The 25,913-nt window shown below is 51.2% G+C and overlaps 1 protein-coding gene and 1 long non-coding RNA gene across 4 annotated transcripts in view; one reads left to right on the plus strand and one right to left on the minus strand.

Annotated features, from left to right (window-relative positions):
- Nucleotides 1–266: 266 nt before the first annotated feature.
- On the minus strand, nucleotides 267–4,356 carry LOC136579159 (uncharacterized). Of its 2 annotated transcripts, XR_010786714.1 has the most exons (4): nucleotides 4,092–4,356; nucleotides 2,197–2,304; nucleotides 1,869–2,042; nucleotides 267–558 (listed from the first exon to the last, which is right to left on the minus strand). It is a non-coding gene; the product is annotated as an uncharacterized lncRNA (long non-coding RNA). The 2 variants fall into 2 exon arrangements; XR_010786713.1 differs by lacking the exon at nucleotides 4,092–4,356 and having other exon boundaries at nucleotides 2,197–2,478.
- Nucleotides 4,357–4,778: 422 nt separating this feature from the next.
- The window catches only part of FAM210A (family with sequence similarity 210 member A), a 36,591-nt gene continuing 15,456 nt past the window's right edge, over nucleotides 4,779–25,913 (plus strand). Inside the window, exons 1-3 of one of the 2 annotated variants that reach the window (XM_066579508.1) lie at nucleotides 4,779–4,896; nucleotides 12,554–12,664; nucleotides 23,166–23,597. In XM_066579508.1, coding sequence (XP_066435605.1) covers nucleotides 23,179–23,597 — 419 coding nt within the window. In that variant the 5' untranslated portion in view covers nucleotides 4,779–4,896; nucleotides 12,554–12,664; nucleotides 23,166–23,178. The remainder of the gene's footprint in view (nucleotides 4,897–12,553; nucleotides 12,665–23,165; nucleotides 23,598–25,913) is intronic. The other variant, XM_066579509.1, reaches the window with a different exon arrangement.

Below are 25,913 nucleotides of genomic sequence, written 5' to 3' on the forward strand. Positions count from 1 at the left end.
AGATCCGAGGAGCCACACCACAGAACAGGAGTCATACACATGCCACATAACAGACACCGCCAACTGCATCAGGAACAGGACAGGGCACACCTCCAATTGCATCAGGAGCAGGACAGGGCACACCGCCAACTGCATCAGGAGCAGGACAGGGCACACCGCCAACTGCATCAGGAGCAGGACAGGGCACACCGCCAACTGCATCAGGAGCAGGACAGGGCACACCGCCAACTGCAACGTATAGTCAAAACACGACAGACTCCACCCAATTCAGATTTTATAATTTATTGCTAGTGTGGATGTTACAACAAGGTTCATTCCGTGATATAGACCAAAGGCGGCTGTGTTTATGGGTCTTTTCTGTTTACTGGATTGCAGTAAAATATTGCGCAGTTTTTCAGGATCCTCCGTCATAATTCTTTTTTTTTTTTTTTAAACGTATTAAAAAAAAAAGGGAGTCACTGGGAAAAAACAGTTCATAAAAAGAAGGGTTTCAAGATTGCTGAACGTCGAGGGTCTCTTCACTGTCCGCCAGCCTTCCCGTTCTCAAGGACATCAGATCTGCAGGAAATGAGAAATCAGCAGGTTAACAGTCACATCCCACCATTATTACTGATTCCTAGATCCGCTCAACCCACTTACAATGACCACTACTCCCCCAACCTGGACAGAAGAATTAGACATACATACATACAGGCATGCACGCACGCATGTATACACACACAGGCATGCACGTATACACGCATGCACGCACGTATCCACGCACGCACGTATCCACGCACGCACGTATACATACACGCACGCACGCATGCATGCACACAGGCACGCACGCACGCACACAGGCACGCACGCACGCACGCACACAGGCACGCACGCACGCACACAGGCACGCACGCACGCACACAGGCACGCACGTACGCATACAAGCACGCACGTACGCATACAGGCATGCACACATGTACGCATACAGGCACGCATACAGGCATGCACGCATATACGCATACAGGCATGCACACAGGCACGCACGCATACAGGCATGCATGCACGCACGCATACAGGCATGCATGCACGCACGCATACAGGCATGCATGCACGCACGCATACAGGCATGCATGCACGCACGCATACAGGCATGCATGCACGCACGCATACAGGCATGCATGCACGCACGCATACAGGCATGCATGCACGCATACAGGCATGCATGCACGTACGCACACAGGCATGCACGCACGCACACAGGCATGCACGTACGCACACAGGCATGCACGTACGCATACAGGCATGCACGTACGCATACAGGCATGCACGCACGCATACAGGCATGCACGCACGCATACAGGCATGCATGCACGCACGCATACAGGCATGCATGCACGCACGCATACAGGCATGCATGCACGCACGCATACAGGCATGCATGCACGTACGCACACAGGCATGCACGCACGCACACAGGCATGCACGTACGCATACAGGCATGCACGTACGCATACAGGCACGCACGCACGCATACAGGCACGCACGCACGCATACAGGCACGCACGCACGCATACAGGCACGCACGCACGCATACAGGCACGCACGCACGCATACAGGCACGCACGCACGCATACAGGCACGCACGCACGCATACAGGCACGCACGCACGCATACAGGCATGAATGTGTGTACGCATACAGGCATGCATGCACGCATACAGGCATGAATGCGTGTACGCATACAGGCATGCGTGTACGCATACAGGCATGCATGCACGCACGCATACATGCATGTACGCATACAGGCATGCATGCATGTACGCATACAGGCATGCATGTACATATGAGCAGATGCAAGCAATGAAAAATGTGGCAGATGCAGCAGCTTACCTCGCCGAGTGACGTCAGGTGGTGTCCTAGCGAAGCGAAATTCCTCTCCAGAAGAGTCGTCCTCTCCAAAAGGCGGGGGGCAAATGTGAGATCAGCACCTAAAACGCCCATCTCCGGTTCCGTACGTTGTACAAAACGCAGCCAAATGTCAGGTTCCTCTCCACACGAGTCGTCCTGTGGAAAACGGAGAGCATATCACCACATGCAAGCGAAAACCTGCAAATATGCGCATATCAGCAGATGCAAGCGAAAACCTGCAAATATGCGCCAAATATGCGCATATGAGCAGATGCACGCGATGAAAATTTGGGCAGATGCAACAGCTTACCTCGCTGAGTGATGTCAGGTGGTGTCCTAGCAAAGCGAAATTCTTCTCGAAACGCGTCCAAACGTCAGGATCCTCTCCACACGTAATTTTGCAATAAGGCGCACAAATCTGCAAAAAAAGACAGGTTGCGCCAGGTGGCGTCGCGCAAATCTCAGGTGACGTACTCACCACACGTAGCGCACAAATCTTGGGTGTTGTCTCCACACGTAGCGCACAGCGCACAAATCTCAGGTGACGTGCTCACCACACGTAGCGCACAGCGCACAAATCTCAGGTGACCGCGTCTCCACACGTAGCGCACGGCGCACAAATCTCAGGTGACCGCGTCTCCACACGTAGCGCACAGCGCACAAATCTCAGGTGACCGCGTCTCCACACGTAGCGCACAGCGCACAAATCTCAGGTAACCGCGTCTCCACACGTAGCGCACAGCGTAGCGCACAGCGCACAAATCTCAGGTAACCGCGTCTCCACAAATAGCGCACAGCGTAGCGCACGGCGCACAAATCTCAGGTAACCGCGTCTCCACACATAGCGCACAGCGTAGCGCACGGCGCACAAATCTCAGGTAACCGTGTCTCCACACATAGCGCACGGCGCACAAATCTCAGGTAACCGCGTCTCCACACATAGCACACAGCGTAGCGCACGGCGCACAAATCTCAGGTGACCGCGTCTCCACACATAGCGCACAGCGTAGCGCACGGCGCACAAATCTCAGGTAACCGCATCTCCACACATAGCGCACAAATCTCAGGTAACCGCGTCTCCACACGTAGCGCACGGCGCACAAATCTCAGGTAACCGCGTCTCCACACATAGCGCACAGCGTAGCGCACGGCGCACAAATCTCAGGTGACCGCGTCTCCACACATAGCGCACAGCGTAGCGCACAGCGCACAAATCTCAGGTAACCGCGTCTCCACACGTAGCGCGCGGCGCACAAATCTCAGGTAACCGCGTCTCCACACGTAGCGCACAGCGTAGCGCACGGCGCACAAATCTCAGGTGACCGCGTCTCCACACATAGCGCACAGCGTAGCGCACAGCGCACAAATCTCAGGTAACCGCGTCTCCACACGTAGCGCGCGGCGCACAAATCTCAGGTAACCGCGTCTCCACACGTAGCGCACAGCGTAGCGCACGGCGCACAAATCTCAGGTGACCGCGTCTCCACACATAGCGCACAGCGTAGCGCACGGCGCACAAATCTCAGGTGACCGCGTCTCCACACGTAGCGCACAGCGCACAAATCTCAGGTGACCGCGTCTCCACACGTAGCGCACGGCGCATTAATCTCAGGTAACCGCGTCTCCACACGTAGCGCACAGCGTAGCGCACGGCGCACAAATCTCAGGTAACCGCGTCTCCACACATAGCGCACAAATCTCAGGTAACCGCGTCTCCACACGTAGCGCACAGCGTAGCGCACAGCGCACAAATCTCAGGTAACCGCGTCTCCACACGTAGCGCACAGCGCAGCACACAGCGCACAAATCTCAGGTGACCGCGTCTCCACACGTAGCGCACAGCGTAGCGCACAGCGCATTAATCTCAGGTAACCGCGTCTCCACACGAAGCGCACAGCGTAGCGCACGGCGCATTAATCTCAGGTAACCGCGTCTCCACACGTAGCGCACAGCGTAGCGCACGGCGCACAAATCTCAGGTAACCGCGTCTCCACACGTAGCGCACAAATCTCAGGTGACCGCGTCTCCACACGCACAGCGCACAAATCTCAGGTAACCGCGTCTCCACACGTAGCGCACAGCGTAGCGCACGGCGCACAAATCTCAGGTAACCGCGTCTCCACACGTAGCGCACAGCGCACAAATCTCAGGTAACCGCGTCTCCACACGTAGCGCACAGCGCACAAATCTCAGGTGGGTACTCACCACACGTAGCGCACAAATCTTACTCTCCCATCTTGTAAATTGGGGAAAAGGCTCCAACCATCAGCTTGCTTCCTCCGTAGATCAATACTGTTCAAAATCCGCGGGCAAATGCAAGGCACGGTGACGTCACAGCCCACGTGACGCGCGGGCACAGCTCATCGTGCACGGCAATGCGCGGGCACGCCGCTGTGTCACGTGGTGCCGATTCCAGCCAGCTGATTGGCTGAATCGGCCGCGCTGTAGAACTGCGGCAGAATGTGTTAATATGCCTGCAGGACGGGAACGCCGCACTGTCCGTCACAGCGCCACAAGCGGCGGGAGGCCGCATCACAACCTGATATTCTCAACCAGAGATTCACGAACTAATTTTGCTGGATGAATGTAACAATAATAGAAGTTCTGAAAAAAAATGTAGAGGAAAGCTTGCAGGTTCTTGTTGTATCGCTGCTGCTAGAAGCAGAACTATTACGTTCAGAGCCGGCGAATGGACTATATTCCCTTTCTCTCAACGACATAATTATTGACCTATTTAAATACCTCATCAAAATATCCACTAAGGATATATTCTGCCGGCAATGGTTTTACATCCGCGCGATATCTTATACACAAGTGCATAGCTGTATTACTTTCAGCAGGGAAAAAACTACAGTTCCCGTGATGCTCGGGTGCTGATCGCGCATGCGCACGGCCCAGTGCCTTGAGTGGGCGGGTCTTGGATACAACGCGGTGCAAGAGTCTGTAACCCTGAGACTTCCTTGTCATTTGTAACCGCTGGATGAAAGTGCAGGAGCCGGATCAGGTGCAGGTAGTGGTCCGGGGGAGGGGGGCCTCAGTCATAGCCGCCAGGGGGCAGCACATGTCTGGCCAGGGGTCAGTGAAGGGTGTAGGAGGGCAGTTACATTGCTGCTATGGCCATGCATGGGGACCTCCTACAGATGTGATGGCTGCAGTAACATGATGCACATTCTCCTCTCCTGCTAGGAGTGTCTCATGGCCGCCTGCTGGCTCTGGTGGTTGCCCTTCCCTTGCATCACACACCCAGCTGCGTCTGCACCAAAGCTACATGGTGACACGCTTCCCACCGCCGTGCCAGAGATTTATATCTCCTATAGAGTTGGCTCACGCGGGCTATGGCGTGTTTTGGTCTGTGAACATGCAGCGCATTCATGGGCTGAAATAAACCGGAAAACGCGGGTAACAGTGAAAAAAAGGACGAAATCCTGTTGGTTTTGTGCGTAAATATGAAGCATATATGTCGGTTTCTGCGTATTTCTGCACGCACCACGATAGGACGGTTTTTTGGTTTTTTTACGAGGCCAAAAGTTGCGTGAAAAAAATGTGCACATGTGAATAAAGCCGTTGAAATCAATGGGCGCCGTTCGCTGCGTATTTACACTCTGATTGAGCCCTTACATTGGAAACCTTTCGCTATTGTGCAAATGTGTGATACATTGTACGTCCCGGGCAGCCGCTCTGTTAGGGGGGTAATGCCGGGCACGGAGGAGGACCGCCAGGCGGTGGGCTCTCTATCTTGTTAAATTCCAATCTTATGGGAAGATACATGTCTCTAGAAAAGTTGGGTCCCCCCCTCCCCGTGTGACTGCACCTACTGACTGCAGATCTGCCTGATCCCAGCCATACATCCTTCTGCACAAGAGGCAGGCCCATCAGTTGGCGCTGGGTACACGGTGTACACGAGCAAACTATCCGCTCTACGGGGACGGCTGACCGGTAACGCAGTCATTCGCCCCATGCAGTTGTCATTGATCGGCTGCACGTCCCTCGTTTACACGCGCAGATGAGCGGTTTATGCTCACGTTAACAAGCCACCGCCTGAAGAACGAGCGTCTCCTGGGCCGCTGGCTGACCGGTGCCTTTACACAATCTGATTTCCAGATGAGTGTTTGCAGGAACGCTCACGCCTGATAATCCGCACGTGTAAGAGGACCATCAGGCACAGAGAGTCGCTGTGGCTCTGTACTAGACAGCCGTGGGCGCTCTCTGTGCTGCCATATTGGGCTATGCTCACTATTGTGATGTCTGCTTGGCATGTGCACCATGAAATGCTTCTGAGTTACATCCATAGGGCTCTGCTAGCTTGCCAGAGGCCAAAAGTAGTCTGGCTGGGTCACGCTGGTCTATGCGGTTTTGTAAAAGCTTCTTGACCATGCTGCGCCAAGACCAGCGCAGGGCATTTACATTAATGCCACACCCTCTGTCGCTAATTGACAGATTTCCCCATATGTACAGTAATATGGGCAGTCCTGTCATTCAGTGTCTGGAGGGAGGGGACATGCATGTTAATAAGCTGCATTGAACTCAAATCTGCCCAGCAACACACTATTAAAAAGGTAAGTTTTAGGTCGGCTTCACACAAGCGTATTACGCTGCATGCCACCCACATGACACAGTCGTGCTGCACACAGCAAGTACACGATGACGTTACGTACTTGCTGCATGCCGCTGATCGCCATGCGCTATCTTGGTGTATATGCGCACCTTAATACGCGCCAAAATAGAACGTGCTGTGATCTTTATTGCGCACAATATGTGTGAGTGGCAATATGGAAGCCAATGGCCTCATGCAGACGGCTGAGTCAGATGCGACCCATGCCCCAGCATTCGCCTTATGCTCACCCGGTTGGCATCTTCTCTCTCTGCACTGCAGTGTGCCGGCTGGCACACAGTCATGCATGGGCAGAGCGGAGGCGTGTCACCAGTGACGTTACTATGCGGGCCTCTGCGAGGCTCGCACAGAAATAGGACATGCTGAAATTTGTTTATCACGCGAGTTTTCACGCTGTCAAATCACGGCTGTCTGCATAGGATTGCATTATCTATTGCAATTCTATGGCAGCGGGTATGGGGCGGAAATTCTGCGGAAATCCCGCCGCAGAATTTCAGCCCGCATGCATTTACCCTATGGCAGACTGGTACAGCGTATAACACGTGTAATACGCTGTTTCAATACGTTCATGTGAAGGAGTGCTTACAGAAATGCTAATCGGTATAAGGGCTCATTCACATGGGGGTATTTGCGGTCTGACGTATGCATCTAATATAGTATTTCACACGCTGAAGATGTATACACCCATGTGAATGAGCCCTAAGGGCTCATGTCCACGGGGAAAAGAAGAATTAAAATCCGCAGCAGATTTTAACTCTTCTCCCGCGCGCGGATCCGCACCCCATAGGGATGCATTGACCACCCGCGGGTAGATAAATACCCGCGGATCGTCAATAAAAGTGATTTTTTTAAAAATGGAGCATGAAAAAATCTGGACCATGCTCCATTTTCATGCGGGTCTCCCGCGGGGACGGCTCCCGCGGGCTTCTATTGAAGCCTATGGAAGCCGTCCGGATCCGCGGGACACAAAAATCACATTTTACTTACCCGCTCCGGTTTTTCTCTTCGGCGCCGCGCCATCCTCTCTCAGCCGCGGCCGGATCATTTTGCTTCGGCCCGGCGCATGCGCGGGGCACGTCACCGACGTCATCGTGCACATCCGCCGAGCCGAAGAATGAAGATCCGGCCGCGACGAGAGAAGATGACGCCGCCGCGAAGAGAAGAAACGGAGCGGATCGGAGGTAAGTTTATTGTCATTTATTTGTATTTTCAGCGCTCATGTCCGCGGGGCAGGAGGGACCCGCTGCAGATTCTACATGTAGAATCCGTAGCGGGCCCGATTTTCCCCGTGGACATGAGGCCTAAGGCCGCCTGCAGACGAGCGGGTCGGATCCGGCGGCGAGAATTCTTGCCGCGGGACCCGAGCGCCTGCAGAGACAAGCGCATACTCGCCCACGCCCGGTGGCCCCGGCTCATTCATGTCCCGGCTGCCAGGCAGCCGGAACATGCGCAGACCGGAGCTGGCGGCCGGGTGAGTGACGTTTCTGTGCGAGGCTCTGCGAGCCCCGCACAAAAATAGGACATGCCGCGGTTTGTTTGCCGCGCGAGATTTCTCGCAGCCAAACCGCAGCCGTCTGCATAGGAGTGCGTATTGTAATGCACTCCTATGCAGACTTTCAGTGGCGGAAATCCCGCCGCGGGATTTCCGCCCGTGTGCAGGCAGCCTAAAGTGACCGGATTGGTTCCCTTTAAGTATGTGACTTGCAATTAAAGGGGTTGTCTCGCGAAATCAAGTGGGGTTATACACTTCTGTATGGCCATATTAATGCACTTTGTAATATACATCGTGCATTAAATATGAGCCATACAGAAGTTATTCACTTACCTGCTCCGTTGCTAGCGTCCCCGTCGCCATGGTTCCGTCTAATTTCGGTGTCTTCTTGCTTTTTTAGACGCGCTTGCGCAGATCCGTCTTCTCCCTTCGGCTCCGCTCGGCAGCATCGGCGTTTTGGCTCCGCCCCCTTGTACGCGTCATCGCGTAGCTCCGCCCCATGACGTGTGCCGATTCCAGCCTCCTGATAGACGAACACTGACAGGTATAATACACTGCAGTACAGAAGTATTGCGATGTACTATACAACTGACTGAAGCGATTGCTTATTAACCCATTCCAATCCACTGTGACGTCTGAAGACATTATGATTTAAAGGAGATGTCTCGAGGAAGCAGTTAAATTTTTTTTTTGCCCAGTCCCCCCCATTAAGTACACATTACTAAGCCCCCCTGTAAATGACATTTCTAGCTGGTTCGTACTTACCGTTCCAGCGTTTCAGCAACTTATAAAAGTTTCCTCAAGATGGCCGCCGGCTCTTTCCCCGTCGCTCGCTGCAGCCCGACGTGCGCGCTCCCGAGACGCCGCCAGCTGTGTCTCCATGGCAACCGGACGCATCGCAGCCGCCGACCAGACGCCCCGCAGCCGCCGACCAGACGCCCACCGCCAGGCAGCAGGTAAGGCGCTAGCCCCCGGCTCCCCAGCGCTAGACCCTCAGCCCAGGTGAAGGCCCCGGAGCCCAGCGCTAGGTTCCGGAGCCCAGCGCTAGGTTCCGGAGCCCAGCGCTAGTTCCCCCGGCCTAGCGGCAGCCCCCCCCGGCCTAGCGGCAGCCCCCCCCGGCCTAGCGACAGCCCCCCCATCGCAGCGACAGCCCCCCCCCGGCCTAGCGACAGCCCCCCCATCGCAGCGACAGCCCCCCCATCGCAGCGGCAGCCCCCCCCCCCCGGCCTAGCGACAGCCCCCCCATCGCAGCGACAGCCCCCCCGGCCTAGCGCTAGTTCCCCCATCGCAGCGGCAGCCCCCCCCCCCCCCCCCCCCCCGGCGCAGCGGCAGCCCCCCCCCCCCCCGGCGCAGCGGCAGTCCCCCCCGGCGCAGCGGCAGTCCCCCCCGGCGCAGCGGCAGTCCCCCCCGGCGCAGCGGCAGTCCCCCCCGGCGCAGCGGCAGTCCCCCCCGGCGCAGCGGCAGTCCCCTCCGGCGCAGCGACAGCCCCCCCCGGCGCAGCGGCAGCCCCCCCCCCACAAATCACTTACCTGGGAGGCTTCTCGGGGCGGCTGGGCTGGGCTTCTCCGCTGGGCAGCTCCAGTTTCTGCACCTTCCTCTAACAGAGGAAGGTACAGAATGGTCGCTGCAGCGCGCTCCCGAGCAGTGACAGCTCGTCTGCGCATGCGCAGAAGAGCTGTAGCGGGGAGCACACTGAAGCGGCTCGTGCTGAATGGAGAAGACCGGACTGCGCAAGCGCGTCTAAAAAAGCAAGCTGCCGGCGAATTTAGACGGAACCATGGAGACGAGGACGCTAGCAACGGAGCAGGTAAGTGGAATAACTTCTGTATGGCTCATATTTAATGCACGATGTACATTACAAAGTGCATTAATATGGCCATACGGAAGTGTATAACCCCACTTGGTTTCGCGAGACCACCCCTTTAAGGCTGTACAGCTCTGATGTTGGAAGATATCCATCGGGGTTCTCTTGCTGTATATTGCCAGCCTCTCTGCGGTTGGAGCCTATCCAAAGTGTCACCTTATGCAGTTCTGGCTTTAGCCAGCAGATAGCACCATTGTATAACGGCAGAAAAAGAGTAAGCCCCCTAGGAAAACTAGGATACAAATTGGATTGGAAAGGGTTAAAGCTCTCTTGTGAGACTAAAAAATGAATAAAAAGAAAGAAAAAGGCCCAATTTTTTTTTCTAGCATTACTTAGCAAAGATCAGCGAAAAACAGAGCGCACTTGGATGCCATCCATGGGCGGTTCTGGTAGGACATGTGATGACTTATTTATTTTCTTATACCTGGACCATCAGTCTGTGTAGGGGCTCATTCACACGAAAATAAATCCGTAGCGTATTAGGCAGGGAATAGAACCCATTGTTTTCAGCGGGTCATTCCCAGCTGTGTATTTTTCACATCGTCCTGGTAAACAAGGGCAAGCTACAGAAAAAAACAGCATGTTCTATTTTGGTGAGATAACCCATTAAAATCAATGGGATTACATAAAGACGCAGAAAACCTGCATATTTGTATATTTTTGCAAAAAAATCAATGGGATTTCTTGCATTTAGTTATGCGAGTAGATATGTAGCATGTTGCATCGCGTTAAAATAAACAAGTACAAACCGCAGGCTGAAATACATCGGGAATCAAACTGTCCGCGAGCAAACTGCGTATTCATGGGCCGCGATATGGCCGTCTGAATGAATCCTAAAAAGTTATGGCTCATGGAAGGTGCCGATAGGGAACAATACTGTCTGCCAGGAAGGAGTTAATAGACCTTTGATACGGGGAGTTTAGAAGAAAGTTCCTTACTGTATTCTGTTGACTATAAGGGCGGCTTCTCACATACCTATTTGCGTACTCAAAATTTGCGCGTGTAATACACAGAATAGAACCCAATGATTTCAATAGATTCATTCTCAGCTTCGTTTTTGTGCGTGCATTCCACGCGTGCGAAAAACGCCACAGGATACTCTATGCTAATGCAAATTTGTGCACCAAAGGCCCGTAGAAGTCTACCCGAGACCACGTAACTGCGCATTGTATTGTGAGAAAAACAAGATACCTGGAACTGATTAGACTACATCGCATTTAAATCGTGGGACGGGTGTGTGAAATGTCCCCGTCAGCACGAAAACACACGCAAAAGTGCCACGTTCACAGCAAAAATACGTCTCACTATCACTTGCGGTTTTGCACACACGCTCGTGGGAAGCTGCCCTTAGACACACTTTTTAGCAGGAAACAATTCTGCATCTTGTACCGTGAAGTCCCGAGGCCTCGTGTCCGTTATTTTGCTGCATCAGCGATGCTTTTTCTTGTGAAAATCGCGCATTGCTCAGTTGCTCCAGCCTGTTTTCTTGCGCAATAAAATCACGAGAAAGTTAATAGGAGTTTGTAATGTAGTTGATACATTATAACTTTATCTGGGTGTATCGCATAGCGTGAAAACCGCAAGTTCATGCGATGTGATAAACAAGGAGGCTCCATAGGGAAACATGGGAGATTTAAAAAAAAAAAAAAACATCGCAGGAAGAGAGAGCATGCCGCGATTTTTTTTTTCTCGCAACGTAGCCTCAGTGACAACCTCGCTAATGTGAAGGAAACCATTACAAAGCATGGGCTTCAGAAACATGCGTTCTGTAGCGCTGTTGTATCGCCGGAAAATCGCACGACTTTGTAAACCCGTGTAAAAGCGGCCTACGGATGAGGTCACACACAGAATTGTTGAGGAACTTCGCAGAATGCACAACAAAGTTGAGCACAGTGTAAGTGAATGGGGATTTACAAACCTCATTCACTCGTGACGTAAAAAACGTACAGCAAAAAATAATCGCGCCGCTTATTTTCAAATCCACAGGATACTCGCAAAAATAGCAGAAAGTGAACGCCATGGTGAAAATGTGCCCTAAATGAAGTCGTGTGGATTTGCAAGTGTAAAAATTGCGCTATGTACATTGGAACACCCAAATTAGTGGCATTGACCCTCCTCTTCCTCAGAACACTAGGAAACTTTTAATTAATAGGAAATATTTTTTTCCTATGCTTTGCTGCCTAAACCCGGGGTGCGTCTTATGGTCCGAAAGTCTATTTACCTGTTTAGCTCTCTGATCTCCCCTGTTATCTCACAGTCTACTTCTCCTGTATTCAGTCCCTGAACGGCCATTTAAGGCCCCTCCTCACACAGGCGCTTTTTACTGCGATTAGCGTGGGGCTTTCTGCAGCGCGCTAATCGCGGTGCAACGCTCGCATTGTTTTCGATGGGACCGCTCGCACAGATGCAGATTACCACTCGATCACGCCGCTTACCATTCAAGCGGTGCATGTTCTATTTTTGGGCGTTTCAGCGTTTTTAAACGCTGTGCGTCGCCCATTGAAATCAAGCTTGTAAGGGGTTAAACTGCCAGGATCTGAGGTTTCTCTGCTACTGTCTGTTAGAGCAGGAGCATGGCTGTCCGGAGTCAGCCAAGCCACTGCCTTAAAAGATGTATGTGCAGGTTTAAAGCCCATTAGCCAACGGGCTACATAACCCAAATGTACTGTTACTAAAATGTTATCGCTTTTATATTGCAGGAACCGTTGCGGAGGGCGCGGTATGCGGGTCGTTGGTTCGGCCAGATTGTGACAGCACGTTGCCATCTAAATATTCCTTAACTGGCTGATTGCTGGATGTGCTCAGATCAGGTCAGATTTGGGGTCCATGCAGAACTGTTCCCTTTATTTAATTGCTGCCTTCTCTAGTGATGGGATTAAAGATGGGGAGGGACCGTGCCGGCCTTGGGTTAGATGGCACCGTATGCAGAATTTCATATTTTTGTGAGAGGTGGGCGACACTTGTCGGAAGTGGCAGCCCCGGACTCGCACAGTTAGGCTGTATTCACACTTGGTGGCTTGTAAACTTGCGATTCTGGAGGAGTACAATGTGTTTTTGCTTAAACGCATTGCCTCGCACCAATGTACTTGGGATTTTCACGCATGAGATCACAAGTGCTTCCAATAGATGTGAACAGTAAAAATCGTATGGCATGGCATGTAAGTATGGTGCGATTTAAAAAAAAAAATAAATTTTAAAGATCCCATAGAGAATAGTGGGAGATTACTTGGGAGGAATTACCCCAAAATTGGACAAGCAGCGATTTTTTTCAATCTCTCGTGTGAATAAACACATTGAAATCTATGTATTAACACATACATGTTCCATCCATATCGCTATCAGACGAAGCTCACACGGGAAGCTCTCCAGTGTGAATACAGCCAGAGACTGGTGTAAAGCATGCTAGATATGTACGGCAGGTCGGTCCTGTGCATGGAGGTGTCAGAATGCACTTACCGCTAATACACGAAGAGGCGTGAGTGTGCATCGGGGAAAATTACACTAAGGCCCAACGCACATGAGCGTCATTTTATTGCATAGTACGCCGTGAATGGGGTCAATTAAAGTCTACGCAATGCGATGTTTGTGTCTAAGAAAAGTTTATTTGTTCCTGTTAGCTTACTGTAAAATATAATGGAAAATAACTTTCATTTCAAAAAAAGTTTGTGTTCAGGACATCGATAAGTGAAAATTTATGATTTTGCATTTCAAATGTTTTAATCCCTTAGTGACCAGCCCATAGTGTTTTTATGTCCTGCCCAAGTGGGCTTTATTCCCTGAGGACGTAAAAACGTGTCCTGCAGGGATTAAAGCCACGTGGGCTCTGGACGTGACAGCTCCATGCTGTCGGCGCCCACAGGTAGCCGACAGCATGGAGCTGTCATCCTGGGCTGCGGGCAGTCCCCCCCCCCCCCCGGCAATGCGATTTGGCGCTTTCCAATGGATAGCGCCAATCGCATTAAAGTGCAAAAAAGTTTTAAAAAGTTAAAGATTCAGCTGCCCTCATGGATCGGATCCATGGGGGCAGCTGAAATTACTCACCCACGTCCTCCGCATTATCCCCCGTTGATGGATAACTGCGATCACGAAAAAGTTTCACACAGTAAAAAAAAGTACAAGTTTCACCTGCCCTCATGGATTGGATCCATGAGGGGAGGTGAAAATACTTACCCCTGGTCTTCCGCGATGTCCCGGTGTTTCGGGACCTGAAGTCCCCCTTCTGCGCATGCGTGCCCGATGTCAATCATCGGGCGCGTGCACAGAGGGGCTCAGGCCTGGGAAATTCAAAATCCCTCTGCTCCTGGCTATCATGTGTAGCCAGGAGCACAGAGATGTCACTGGGGACATGATCCCTCTTATCCAATGGATAACAGTGATCATTTAAAGTAAAAAGAGTGTAAAAAGTAAAAAAAAAAAAAAAAAGTTTAAGAAAGTTTAAAAAGCTTTGAAATTACGTACCTAGGGCCCCCGGATTTATCCGCGGACCTTACCCCAACTTCTTCGCACACGCCCGTCGCCAAAATGGCAGACGCATGCGCAAAAGCCGTTCATTGCCAGGATAATTTAAATTCTCCCTGCTGCTGGCTACAAAACTAAGCCAAGAGCCTGTGGATTTCACGGGGGGGGCCGCGGTGAACGGTTCCTGATCACGTGTTCGCCGTTATCCGAAGGATAATGGTGATCACGTTAAAAGTTTTTTAAAAAAATTTGAAGTTTCATCTTCCCTCATCGATGCGATCGGTGAGAGGAGATGAAACTTTTTACCGGAGGCCTCCGTATTTGAATCCTGACGCGTTCCTCCTCCGTGAACCTTCCCAGATTCTGCACAAGCAACCGTCGGCAAAATGCCGGACACATGCGCAGGAGTCGGGGAGCCCAGGAAACTTAAAATCTTCTTGCTCCCAGCGACCAATGGTCGCCGAGAGCCTGGAGCAGTGAACAATCCCCGGTCACGTGATAAAAAGGTAGCGATCTACGTTAGGCCGGTCTCGTATGCCTGAATAGGAATTACGGATTCCGCATGCATCTGATCCGCGGTAATACGCAGATCAATCACATTGGATTACACAATTCCGCTCACATTAGTGGGTCGGAATTGTGTAATCCACTCGCAGAAAAGAGAACGCAGCAGGTTCTATTTTACTGTGGATATCCGCACCATAGAGCCCATTGTGCCCCATGGTCGCAGATATACCCGCTGCCCATACGCTACTACATTGTATACGGGCTGCGGGTACCCGTGTCATCGCTAAGCGACAGTGCAGGAAATACAAACAAAAAAAGGGTGTACTGCGCATGACGGCCCGTGTAAGTACGCAGTTATGCGCAGTACATTACGCGGCCGTATGCAGGGTCATGGCTGGCTCACAGCTGGGATCCGCTGCAGGCCTCCGCAAGTGGATTCCACATACGGCCGTGTGAGCCCGGCGTTATTCAGACTGCTACCTGTGGTACGTAATTTACAAGAAGCCTCGGGAACGTTCGCCTTCATGCAGTTCCAGGAGCAGCTTGTTGAGCGCCTTCTGTGTGAGACCACCGCACCTCATCAAGCTTACGGAAACTCACAGAGCGCAACTTCTTACGCCCCATCCCTACCGCTGAGGTAAAAAAAATATCCCCCAAAAAGCATGAGAGGAGGGGGGGGATACCCGGTTTTATTGCCCCATGTACCCATCCTAACCAGCCCCCCGTAATTACCCCTGTCTTTGGAAATACCACACAGTACACATTATGACTTTTATCTAAGATTTGGGGAATGCCAAAAAGGGCGCGGAGGGGGGAGGGGGGGATATTTTAGAAGTCAATTTTTATTCCGTACAAGTGGGCAATGGGGCCTGGAATTTATTCAGTTGTGCCCTGCAATCCAACTGGTGTTCCCTCCATTACAGGCCTTGCCATGTTTCCTGTAAGTAGATTAGGGCCACAATGGGTATGTTTCTGAACACGGGACAAACGGTGGTATCCATTTTGGGGTGAAGGTCTTCATTCCGATGTACACTGTACAAAAAAAACTGTTTTTAAATTAACAAAATTGCGGGGAAAAAATGAAAATCGTAATTTTTCCCTTCTGCTTTGCTTAGATTCATTCAAATACTGTGGGGTCAAAATACGCAGTACACCCCTAGATGAATTCGTTAAGGGGTCTAGTTTTCAAAATGGGGTCATTTGAGGGGGTTCCTTATCGTTTTGGCCGCTCAATGGCTCTACAAGTTGGTAATGGGGCCTGAAATTTATTCAGTTGTACCCTGAAATCTAACGGGTGTTCCCTCCATTATAGGCCTTGCCATGTGGTCTGTAAGTAGATTAGGGCCACAATGGGTGTGTTTCTGAACACAGGAGTATCCATTTTGGGGTGAAAGTCTTCATTTATATGTGTGCTGTACAAAAGAAAACACAATTGCCCAAAAAATGAAAATCGTAATTTTTTCCTATGGCTTTGTTTATATTTATTTAAAAATTGTAGGGTTACAGTACACCCCTAGATGAATTTGTTAGGGGTCTAGTTTTCAAAATTTGTGCGGGTTCTCTATGGTTGTGGCCGCTCAAATGATTCTCCGCTCGTGGACAGGTGCCGGCCCTTTCCATAGCAATGCTATGGGAAGCGTCGGCCGGCGTGATTCGCCGGTGGTTTACTGCCGGCGAATAAACTGCCATGGACAGGGGGCCTTAATCATGAGCCAAAGCCATTATACAGTCCGGAGTATGTCCATACAATTCACAATTATTGAAAATGTCTGGTTCTCTTCGATTGTATACTTGGTCACGGTCACTTTAGATGTCCTGACTACAAAAGCAAACTTTTTTCAAATGAAAGTTATTTTCCATTATATTTTACAATAAGCTAACAGAAACAAACGTTTTCTTAGACACAAAAATCGCCTTTTTTGTTGCCTAGATCCATTCACACTTGTGTATATTCAATGCGTGAAAACAGCAAGAAAAAAAAGATAATTTCTGTACAAAGATGATAGACTTTAGGCCTCGTTTACACAGGCGACAGTCACGCCATTTTCTTGCGATACGCAATGCTACAAAACGCATGTATGTGAAGCCCTTGCTTTCTTATGGGTTCCTTCACATTAGCGATGTTTTTTTGTAGCATGCAACATTGCGAGACAAAAACATAGTTGGTTTTGCGATTATGGACGTGACCTGCGAGGTTTTGTAGCCCATGTTTCTCGCTCGTGTCATTGGGGTACACAGCAAAGACCGTGGGATATAGCTTCTGCCACTAGGAGGCGACACTAAGCACAGAAAAGTTAGCTCTGCCCTCTGGCTATATCCCTCCTGCCGACAGCAGGCTAATTAGTTTTTAGCTTAGTGTCTCGTAGGAGGACGGTCGTGCCCGTTAGGGCTGCTTTAAGGGCCAGGGTTAGACGGAGAGGCAGGACGCTCCCCATCAAACCCGAACGGAGAGGAGGGCGAACAACCTCGGGTTTGTCCAGGTTGCTTCTTGCCCGGCCCGCCTCAGAAAAAAAGGTGGCACATCCGGATCATATACATCTGCATGTGGCCCGCCAGCGAGAGCCCCCCATGTTTGGTGCAAAGGTCCGCATCCCCTTCCCATGGGCAGTCGATGTTATAGGGGTAGGCTGCTGGCACTGGGGAGCCGCTTTTTCTCCCAGCAAGGACGCAGGAGGTTAGTATGCGCTTGCGACCCCCCCCCCCCCTCCCCCCTTCCTGACTCTCCCAGTATGTCGCTTTTTGCACGCGTACCTTGTGGGCTGCAGCGAGGCGCAGGGATTGGCGCAGGCGGACAGGCTCCTTTTCGTCGGGAGTAGTATACGCTATGTATGGCTGCGGCAGCGGAGGGCATTATTCGCTGGGGCATTCCTGCATTCGGCTCCCCTTGAGCTTGCAGGCGGGGTGGGGGAGGGCAGGTGAGTTCACCGTGGAGGTATGGGCTCACCTGATATTCAGGGCGCTGGTTCCAGGCACAAGCCGGCGGGGGGGCGAGGCCTCACGGGCATGGTACTTCAGGGCAACAACTTTCAGTATGCCCTGGTCTTCTGGCTCCCTGCAGGGGCTCCCAGCAGGAGTTCCTGCGATGTGGGGGCTCAATGGAGAGGGCTGCACTGTAGCCCTGGAATCGGAGGGGGCGTGGCCTCACCGTGTGGCCACGCCCCATGTGATGTGGGGGCGTGGCTTCACGGCAATACCCCCATGGATGGGTGTGGCCACTCCCCCACCCTCATTGACTCCATGCAGGGGCGTGGCCTCACCAGCAATGCACGCCGCCCTGCCCCTCCCCCTTCCTCCCTCAGCACAGGTGAAGGGGGATGACATCAGAGAAGCAGCCTATTGGGGACAGCGCGCCAGGACTTAAAAACCGCCCTGCTGCTCCACTCCTTGCTGCCCTTTTCTGCTCAGCTTATATGCTGTACAGCTCAAGCTCCAGGAAAGAAACCCTTCAGCACCTGCAGTCTCCCAACCCAGCGGCTCCCCGGACCTCGGCAAGGACCTCGGCAAGGACCTGGGTAAGCTCTGCCTGGTGGCTAGCTCCCCTCTTTCGCTGCGTATCCCTCCTGCCAGTGGTTGGCATAGCAGAGGATAGCTCGCAGTTTTCTTTGCCCGGTGAAACCCCAGCACCATGTCCGACCCCAGAGCCCTGGAGGCCGGACCAGGGACAGCAAGAGTAACGCACTTTGCTTGCTCACGCTGTAACCTAAAGTTCGCATGCGGACAGGCTGAGCCCTTTTGTAGAGATTGTTCCCCTGCGAAACAGGCGGCTGTGCAGGGCCCTCATTCAGCCCCCAGCTATGGCCGAGCCGGAGTGGGCCCGTTCCTTGTCACTGGCGGTGACCTCTCTCGGGCATCTGGCGCAATTTTGGAAAAATTAGCGCTGGACGCCTCCAGTTCACCTGAGGAGCGCGGCCGTAGACGAAAACGGGTCAGGCCTTCGGACTCCCGGCGGCCCTCCCGGTCACCATCCTCCTCGTCACTTTTGCGCTCTTCTGGTACTAGGTCGCGGCGCTTGTTGGCAGAAGATGGTTCGGACGAGGAATGGTCTGAATCCTCCTCAGACTCTGTCGTGGAGGAGGATCAGGTCCCAAAATTTTCGGCAATGGTGGAGAGCTTAGTGGTTGCGGTGCGTGACACTTTTCAGCTCACTGAACAAGAACCACAGGCATCTGGGATATCGTTTTCTTTCAGGCAGCCTAGACGCTCTCCAAAAACCTTTCCTCCTCATGAGGACTTTGACAAGGTCCTATCTAAGGAGTGGAAGGCACCCAATAAGCGTCTTTCCAAGATGGGTTACTTGGACGGGAAATACCCCTTCCCACAGGACTTAGTGGAGAAGTGGTCGGTCCCACCGCTAGTGGATCCACCCATTGCGCGCCTGGCTAAGCATACCGTGCTACCCACGGCAGAGTCCTCCTCCCTCAGGGATCAAGGATCGAGAAGTCGATGCCTTGGCAAAGACCGTTTTTGAGGCGGCAGGGTCAGCTTTTAGGCCTTTGTTTGCCTCGTCCTGGGTCAGTAAGGCTGTTACTGACTGGGCAAAGCGGTTACGGGAAGGAATCCTCGAAGGGGTGGCAACCGAGGATCTGGTGGGCATTACACACCAGATTGAACAAGCAGGCATGTTTCTCTGTGAGGCCTCTATGGATACAGCCAGGCTGGCGGCCCGAGCCTCCGCGGCATGGGTGGCGACTCGCCGGACCCTATGGTTAAAATCGTGGGATGCGGATGCTTCCTCCAAGGGGTCGTTAATCAGTATGCCCTTTGAAGGGTCTCGTCTCTTCGGCGCCAAGCTAGACGAGCTCATCTCAGAGGCTACGGGTGGAAAGAGCTCACTTTTGCCACAGAACCGTCCAAAGCGGTCACCTCCGCAGCACAGACGTTTTCGTTCCTATTGTCGGATGAGTCCTCATAGGGTGGAGAGAGAGGGTCCACAGGAGCGGGAACAAAGGAAGGTTCCTTCCTTTAAACCAAGCTCCTCTTGGTGGGGGCCCCTGCCCACAAAGGGTACCGAAGGCAAGCCCCCCGCATGAGGGACTGCCCCCACCTGTTTCGGACAAGGTGGGGGGATGGCTTCTCCAATTCAGCCAGGTCTGGTCGTCTCAGGTCACAGACACCTGGGTACAGGAGGTCGTGTCCAGGGGCTATGCGATGGAGTTCCACTCACAACCTCATGACCGCTTCTTTCGGTCCAGAACCCCAAAAAAGGATGGCTCCGTCCGTCCGGTTCTGGACCTAAAGAAGCTGAACACGTTTGTAGCAGTCCGTCATTTCCGCATGGAGTCGGTACGAGCGGTCATCGCATCCTTGGAGGCAGGGGAGTTCCTGTCCTCGATAGACATCCAGGATGCATATTTACATATCCCCATTTGTCAGGCGCACCAGCTCTTCCTCCGGTTCGTGGCACGGGGTCGAGTGACCCTCCCGGAAGCAAAACGTCAGCTGCTTCAGAGGCAGGTGCGGTCCCTTCTATCGTGGCGATCCGCCACGCGATGAAGGTTCTGGGACTGATGGTATTGTCTTTCGAGGCAATTCCTTCTGCCCTGTTCCACTCCCGCCCCTTGCAGTGAGCGATACTCTCAAGGTGGGACAGGTTAGCGCGATCCCTCGAGGGGAAGATAAGGTTTCCACCAGGAGTTCAGCTGTCACTCCAGTGGTGGTTGGACTCGCCACGCATCCAGCAGGGCAGGTCGTTCCTGCCCCTGCAGTGGCAGGTGCTGGCTACAGTCGCCAGCATGACGGGCTGGGAGTGCACCAATTCCTTTCTTTCCTCGGATGCTCAGGAGGATCAGGAAGGAAGGGCTACCAATGATTCTTATAGCCCAGATTGGCCGCGAAGAACGCGGAACACTGAGCTCATGGACATGTTAGCAGACGCACCCTGGCGATTACCCCTACGAAAGGATCTACTCTCTCAGGGTCCCCTCTACCACCAAAGTTGGGCTGCACTGCGTTTGACGGCGTGGCAGTTGAGACCGCAGTACTAAGAGCAAAGGGCTTTTTAGACCCGGTTATCCAGACAATGATTAGGGCTAGGAAGCCATCGTCATTGAAAGTATGTCACCGGGTGTAGAGGACATTTTTTCGCTGGTGCGAACAGAAAGGGACGCACCCGATGCTTTTTTCGTTGGCCCATCTCCTGTCGTTTCTCCAAGACTGGTTGGACTTGGGCCTAAGCCTCAGCTCCCTTAAGGGACAGGTTTCAGCTTTGTCAGTTTTGTTTCAGCGACCTTTAGCTTCAAGGTCGGGGGTGCGCACCTTTTTACAGGGAGTTGCTCATACGGCACCCCCTTTCCGGTCTCCGGTGCCACCTTGGGACCTTAACCTGGTTCTGGCCGCCTTGCATGCCCATCCGTTTGAACCATTAGCGGAAGTACTGTGGCGCATGCTGTCCTGGAAGATCGCTTTCCTGGTGGCGGTTACCTCCCTTCGTAGGGTTTCGGAGATTGCGGCGCTGTCGGCAAAACCACCCTTTACGGTTTTTTCACCAGGATAAGGTGGTGTTGCGACCGGTGCGGTCTTTTCTAAATTTGATCAAATACATACGTTCGCGTCAGCTGACGCTTCGCTGGGTAGAAAGGTTTTACAGACGGCTGTAAACTGACCGCATGCGCTTATGATTTATTTGTACCCACCCTTGGGGACGGCTGTGGGACGTCCCACGGTCTTTGCTGCGTACCCCAATGACACGAGCGAGAAAAGAGGATTTTTTACTCACCGTAAAATCTTTCTCGTCTCGTCATTGGGGGACACAGCACCCACCCCTCTTTCTTTCTTTCTATGACACGGTTGGTGGTCCTGGTCGGACTCCGGATTCTGTAAGTCGCACATGGTGCTGCGTGTTTTTCATTACAGTGAAATTTTTTGTTAACGTGTCATATGGCTATTGTTGTCTCTCTGTTCCTGCATAGCTATTCCAACTGCTGGCATGACAAACTAATTAGCCTGCTGTCGGCAGGAGGGATATAGCCAGAGGGCGGAGCTAACTTTTTTGTGCTAAGTGTCGCCTCCTAGTGTCAGAAGCTATATCCCATGGTCTTTGCTGTGTCCCCCAATGACGAGACGAGAAAGAGATTTTACGGTGAGTAAAAAATCCTCTTTTCCCTATGGAGCCTTTCTCTCTGTTGTATTGCATCACACAAAAAACGCAGTTTTCGTGTGGTGCGATGCAACTTTGACAATAGGAAATCCTACTGTTAAAGCCATAACCTAAGCCCTGCAGGGAAAAAAAAAGTATACATCATCTAGAAGCGCTGTCCAGGGCTCCGCTGCAGCTTCTTCCCGGGTCCCTGGCACTGTTCTTCGTCATCTCCTCTGGAAAAATCCCCGCCTCCTGGAAGCGCTGCCTCTGATTGACTGACACTTAGCCAATCACAGCCAGTGTTCGATGAACCAATCACAACCTGAAAATCCTCACATGTGGTGCTACAAAATCACCTTATCGCTGCGAAAAAGCACAGTGCTATGGCATAGACCAGCGATGCGATAACCCTGCTATTTTATCGCGGCGATGCTGCGTCGCCTTTGTGACGTATACCTTACACGTACTGACAATGCAGCGCATGCAGCTTTAGTGCAAAAGAGGAACTTAATATTAATGTTGCATTTTAGTATGAGGCCAGCCATGAATTATTGGGTGTTAGGACGCCGGTCATGTAGAAGCAATCACTGCGATACAGAAACTACAACCGCTTACAGGATACGGAACTAAACCTCCGTTCTGGCACAATAGTTGTCAGATTACCTTTACATTTTAATCTTTTTGCCACTAGGAAAGAATGTTCAGTGATAAATACTGTATGAGCTGCCTGTCTGTATGCGTTAAGCGAGTCACGCGTCACGCAGGGTTTTACCGCTGGGGTGCCAGTGGTGAGCCGGCCTATTGGCAGATATGGCGGCAATATTGTACTGCACATTACAACATATCTCACGCACACGGTCATGCACAGTCTTCATGTTTTTTTGTTTATATTTCCCACTCTGTCGCTTGGCAATGACAAGTATGTATGCCGCCCATACAAAATCTAATTGCGTATGGAAGGCGTTGATTACATGCCTATAGAGAACAATGGGCTCTGTCGCATGTAATATGTGGCGTAATAGAACCTGCTGCGTTCTTTTTTCCGCTTGTGTATTACACAATTCTTACACATAGATTTGAGTGAAACAGCGTGTGATATGCGAGTTGCCACATATAACACACGCGTAATACACGGTAATCTTCCACTCGTGGGAGCCCGGCCGTACTGTATTGTCCTACTACTTTCATCTACCGCCATTTCCTTCCTCGCACGGTTGCTGGTATTTGTATCTTACTGCTGGAACTATTTTGTTTTCTTTTGCTCATAGGTTTGCTGTCATCATGTATCTCCTGAGGACTTTATACCTGAGATTTAATTCCAGTTTAATACCCCTTACACCTTTAACGTTACGAGCTTGTAGACAGCAACAAAGATGCCTTATCCCACCGAGGATTGTATGCCGGCCTTTAATGTTTCACGGACAAGATAAATGTTTCCACTCGGCCCCTAAACAAGATCCGCCACAAGACAAAGCAGCCCCCCAGAGCCCGCCTCTTGATACCAGTACCCCAGTAACAAGTAAAGAGACAGACCCCGCATCCGATGCTCCTGTAGAAGAAACGGATCCTTTACAAGACACGTCCATTGGTCTGGTACAGAGGTTTAAAAGGACTTTTAAGCAGTATGGAAAAGTTATGCTGACCGTCCACGTGCTGACGTCCAGTGTGTGGCTTGGAACCTTCTACTATGCCGCTGTCAAGTAAGTGTCTCCAGGGAAACCGTCCTTTTTAAATTTCCATTAGTTAACTTGTAATCTACTTGGTAAAGAACTGGGCAAAATCTCTCAGATCCAGTGTGTCAAAAGAAAGTGCTACTTGGGGTCTAACTTTTTTTTTTTTTACTTAAATGTTTTCTTTTGGAAGTTTTCTGAAGGCCCTTTATTGTCTTTGTACTAAAAAGTTGAATTGCTTCCTGGACAATTTCTACTATCTCCTTAAAGTGGTCTTCCTATCTTGCATATCCTTGGGATATGTCATAGAAGTATGGGTGAGTCCCAACTCTGCTAATTCTGTGCGCCCCGTTTTGCCTGCAGTGAGAAGTGATAACATAAATGGGAATAACCAATAAACTACACTTTGTACATCCCTACCGTTGCATGAATAGTGGTCATCTATACTAACCCAACGATATTGTGTCCAGCTGCTGCTTGTAGTATTCTCCATCAGTCTTTTCCAACAGAGGTTAATATAGGAGGAGCAGATGTCGCTGTCTGTATAATAAGCCACTGGGTGCTTTTTGGTGCCTGATGAGAGCAATCTGTGACCTGTCTGCCTGCGGGGATGGAGCTTGATGCTGTTGGTGATCCCATACAGCTCCTTGCAGTCGCCGCTGTGGGCCAGATGCGTGCAAGACAAAGGGCAAAACCCAGTTGCCCAAGCCCATCTTCTGTCTAGCCCTAATGTTTGGTGATCTTGGTAATATAACCCTTTTAGAGAAATTTGAGATCCTAGAACACAGATTAAATCTATTCACAAAGCAAACCTCACTAAAGGTGGAAAGAATAAGTTTTATAGACTGAATCAGTAAGGCTGGGTTCACACAGGGCAGATTTCCGCTGAAATTCCGTCCGTAATTTCTCCTCCACTGCTAATTCCGGAACTAGTCAGCCATGTGGACAACATTTCTGAGAAATCTCGTCCACTTGCGATGCTGAATTCCGCTGCGGCCGCGCTCTCCTTTGTGGGAGTGCCAGCCGCAGCGGAAAAGCGAGCGGCCGGGCCGCTTCAAAACCCGCGGATAAGTGCTGCGGGTTTTGAAGCAGCGCTTTACCGGCGGAAATATCGCGGTTTTCCGCTGCGGCCAAACCACGAGATTTCTGCCGGGAATACACCGTGTGTGAGAACCCAGCCTAAAACTTGACTTTTATTGATAACAAATTGCTAAAACAGATCTGCATCAAGGGCATATCACGCCCAAAGAGGTACAAAGAAGGAGATAAACCTGAACAGCCATTATTTTTTTAATAATGTATATCTGGAGTTTTTTCACAATATCGTTGTACTTTTGCACGTTATAGGTCCATTTTATGTGACATTACAGGGTGTTTGTAACATTTGGCATTTTTCCACGATTGGCTATTTGATTGGCAGCGTGGATTCGCACATACCTATATGATACTTTGCAGTTTATTGAGCTTATTGGACAGCATTACTTGTCCCTCCTTGATTTTCATGGTCAGGGTATAACTGGTATCTAGGAATTTTAAGGGCCGCCCTTTTCGGGCCTGGAGGATAGAGCGTACCAGGGTGAGTTAATTTTAGGCATGTATATCTCCTTCTTTGTACCGCTATGTGTATGATATGTGCGGATGTTTATGGGCCGCTGATGCATATGTTTTCAATGAAGGTTAGGTTTTATTGCTTCAGTATAATACTTGTTATTTTTTCCTTGACTGATGGCGGCTTCACAAAGTGGTGGTTGTTTTTTCTCATGGCCAAATTCAGTCAAAGCAATAATGGAGCATTTTCTTTTACTCTTTAGAAAAGCAGTCGGCATACATGACCCCTAAGGGAATGGAAATAGTCATTTCTGTTTCTACACCCCACTGGTAGAGCAGCATTCCTTTTGCCCAATGTTTTGCTGTGATTATTTTGCCTTTTGCAATGAGGGTGTCTCGTCTTTGAGGGGTTTCTGAGTGTAATTTTTTTCTTATCGGAAAAGTCTTATGTGATAAAATAGCAAATGAACCCACGCCTCTTAACCCTTTCCAATCCAATTTTGGATTCAGGGTTTCCTAAAAGGCTTTCTCTTTTTGCTGTTGTACAACGGTGCCATCTGCTGGCTAAAGCCAGAGTATGTCCGCCAGAAAGGCTCCGACATCGGAGTGGCTGGCAAGACTGTAAGAATACCCTGTCGGACGTCTTCTGACATTGGAGCTATGCAAGCTTCAATCAGAATGTAGGAAGACGTGGATTGGAAAGGTTTAAATCCCTGCTGCTCCAGTGCCACCGATCCCAAGGTCCCTCTGTGGTCCCTGCCCTTATTGCTTTAAGGGAAAACCCCTTTAATCCTTTCT

The sequence above is a fragment of the Eleutherodactylus coqui genome, chromosome 9 (genome assembly GCF_035609145.1).
Source record: "Eleutherodactylus coqui strain aEleCoq1 chromosome 9, aEleCoq1.hap1, whole genome shotgun sequence".
NCBI lineage: Eukaryota > Metazoa > Chordata > Amphibia > Anura > Eleutherodactylidae > Eleutherodactylus > Eleutherodactylus coqui.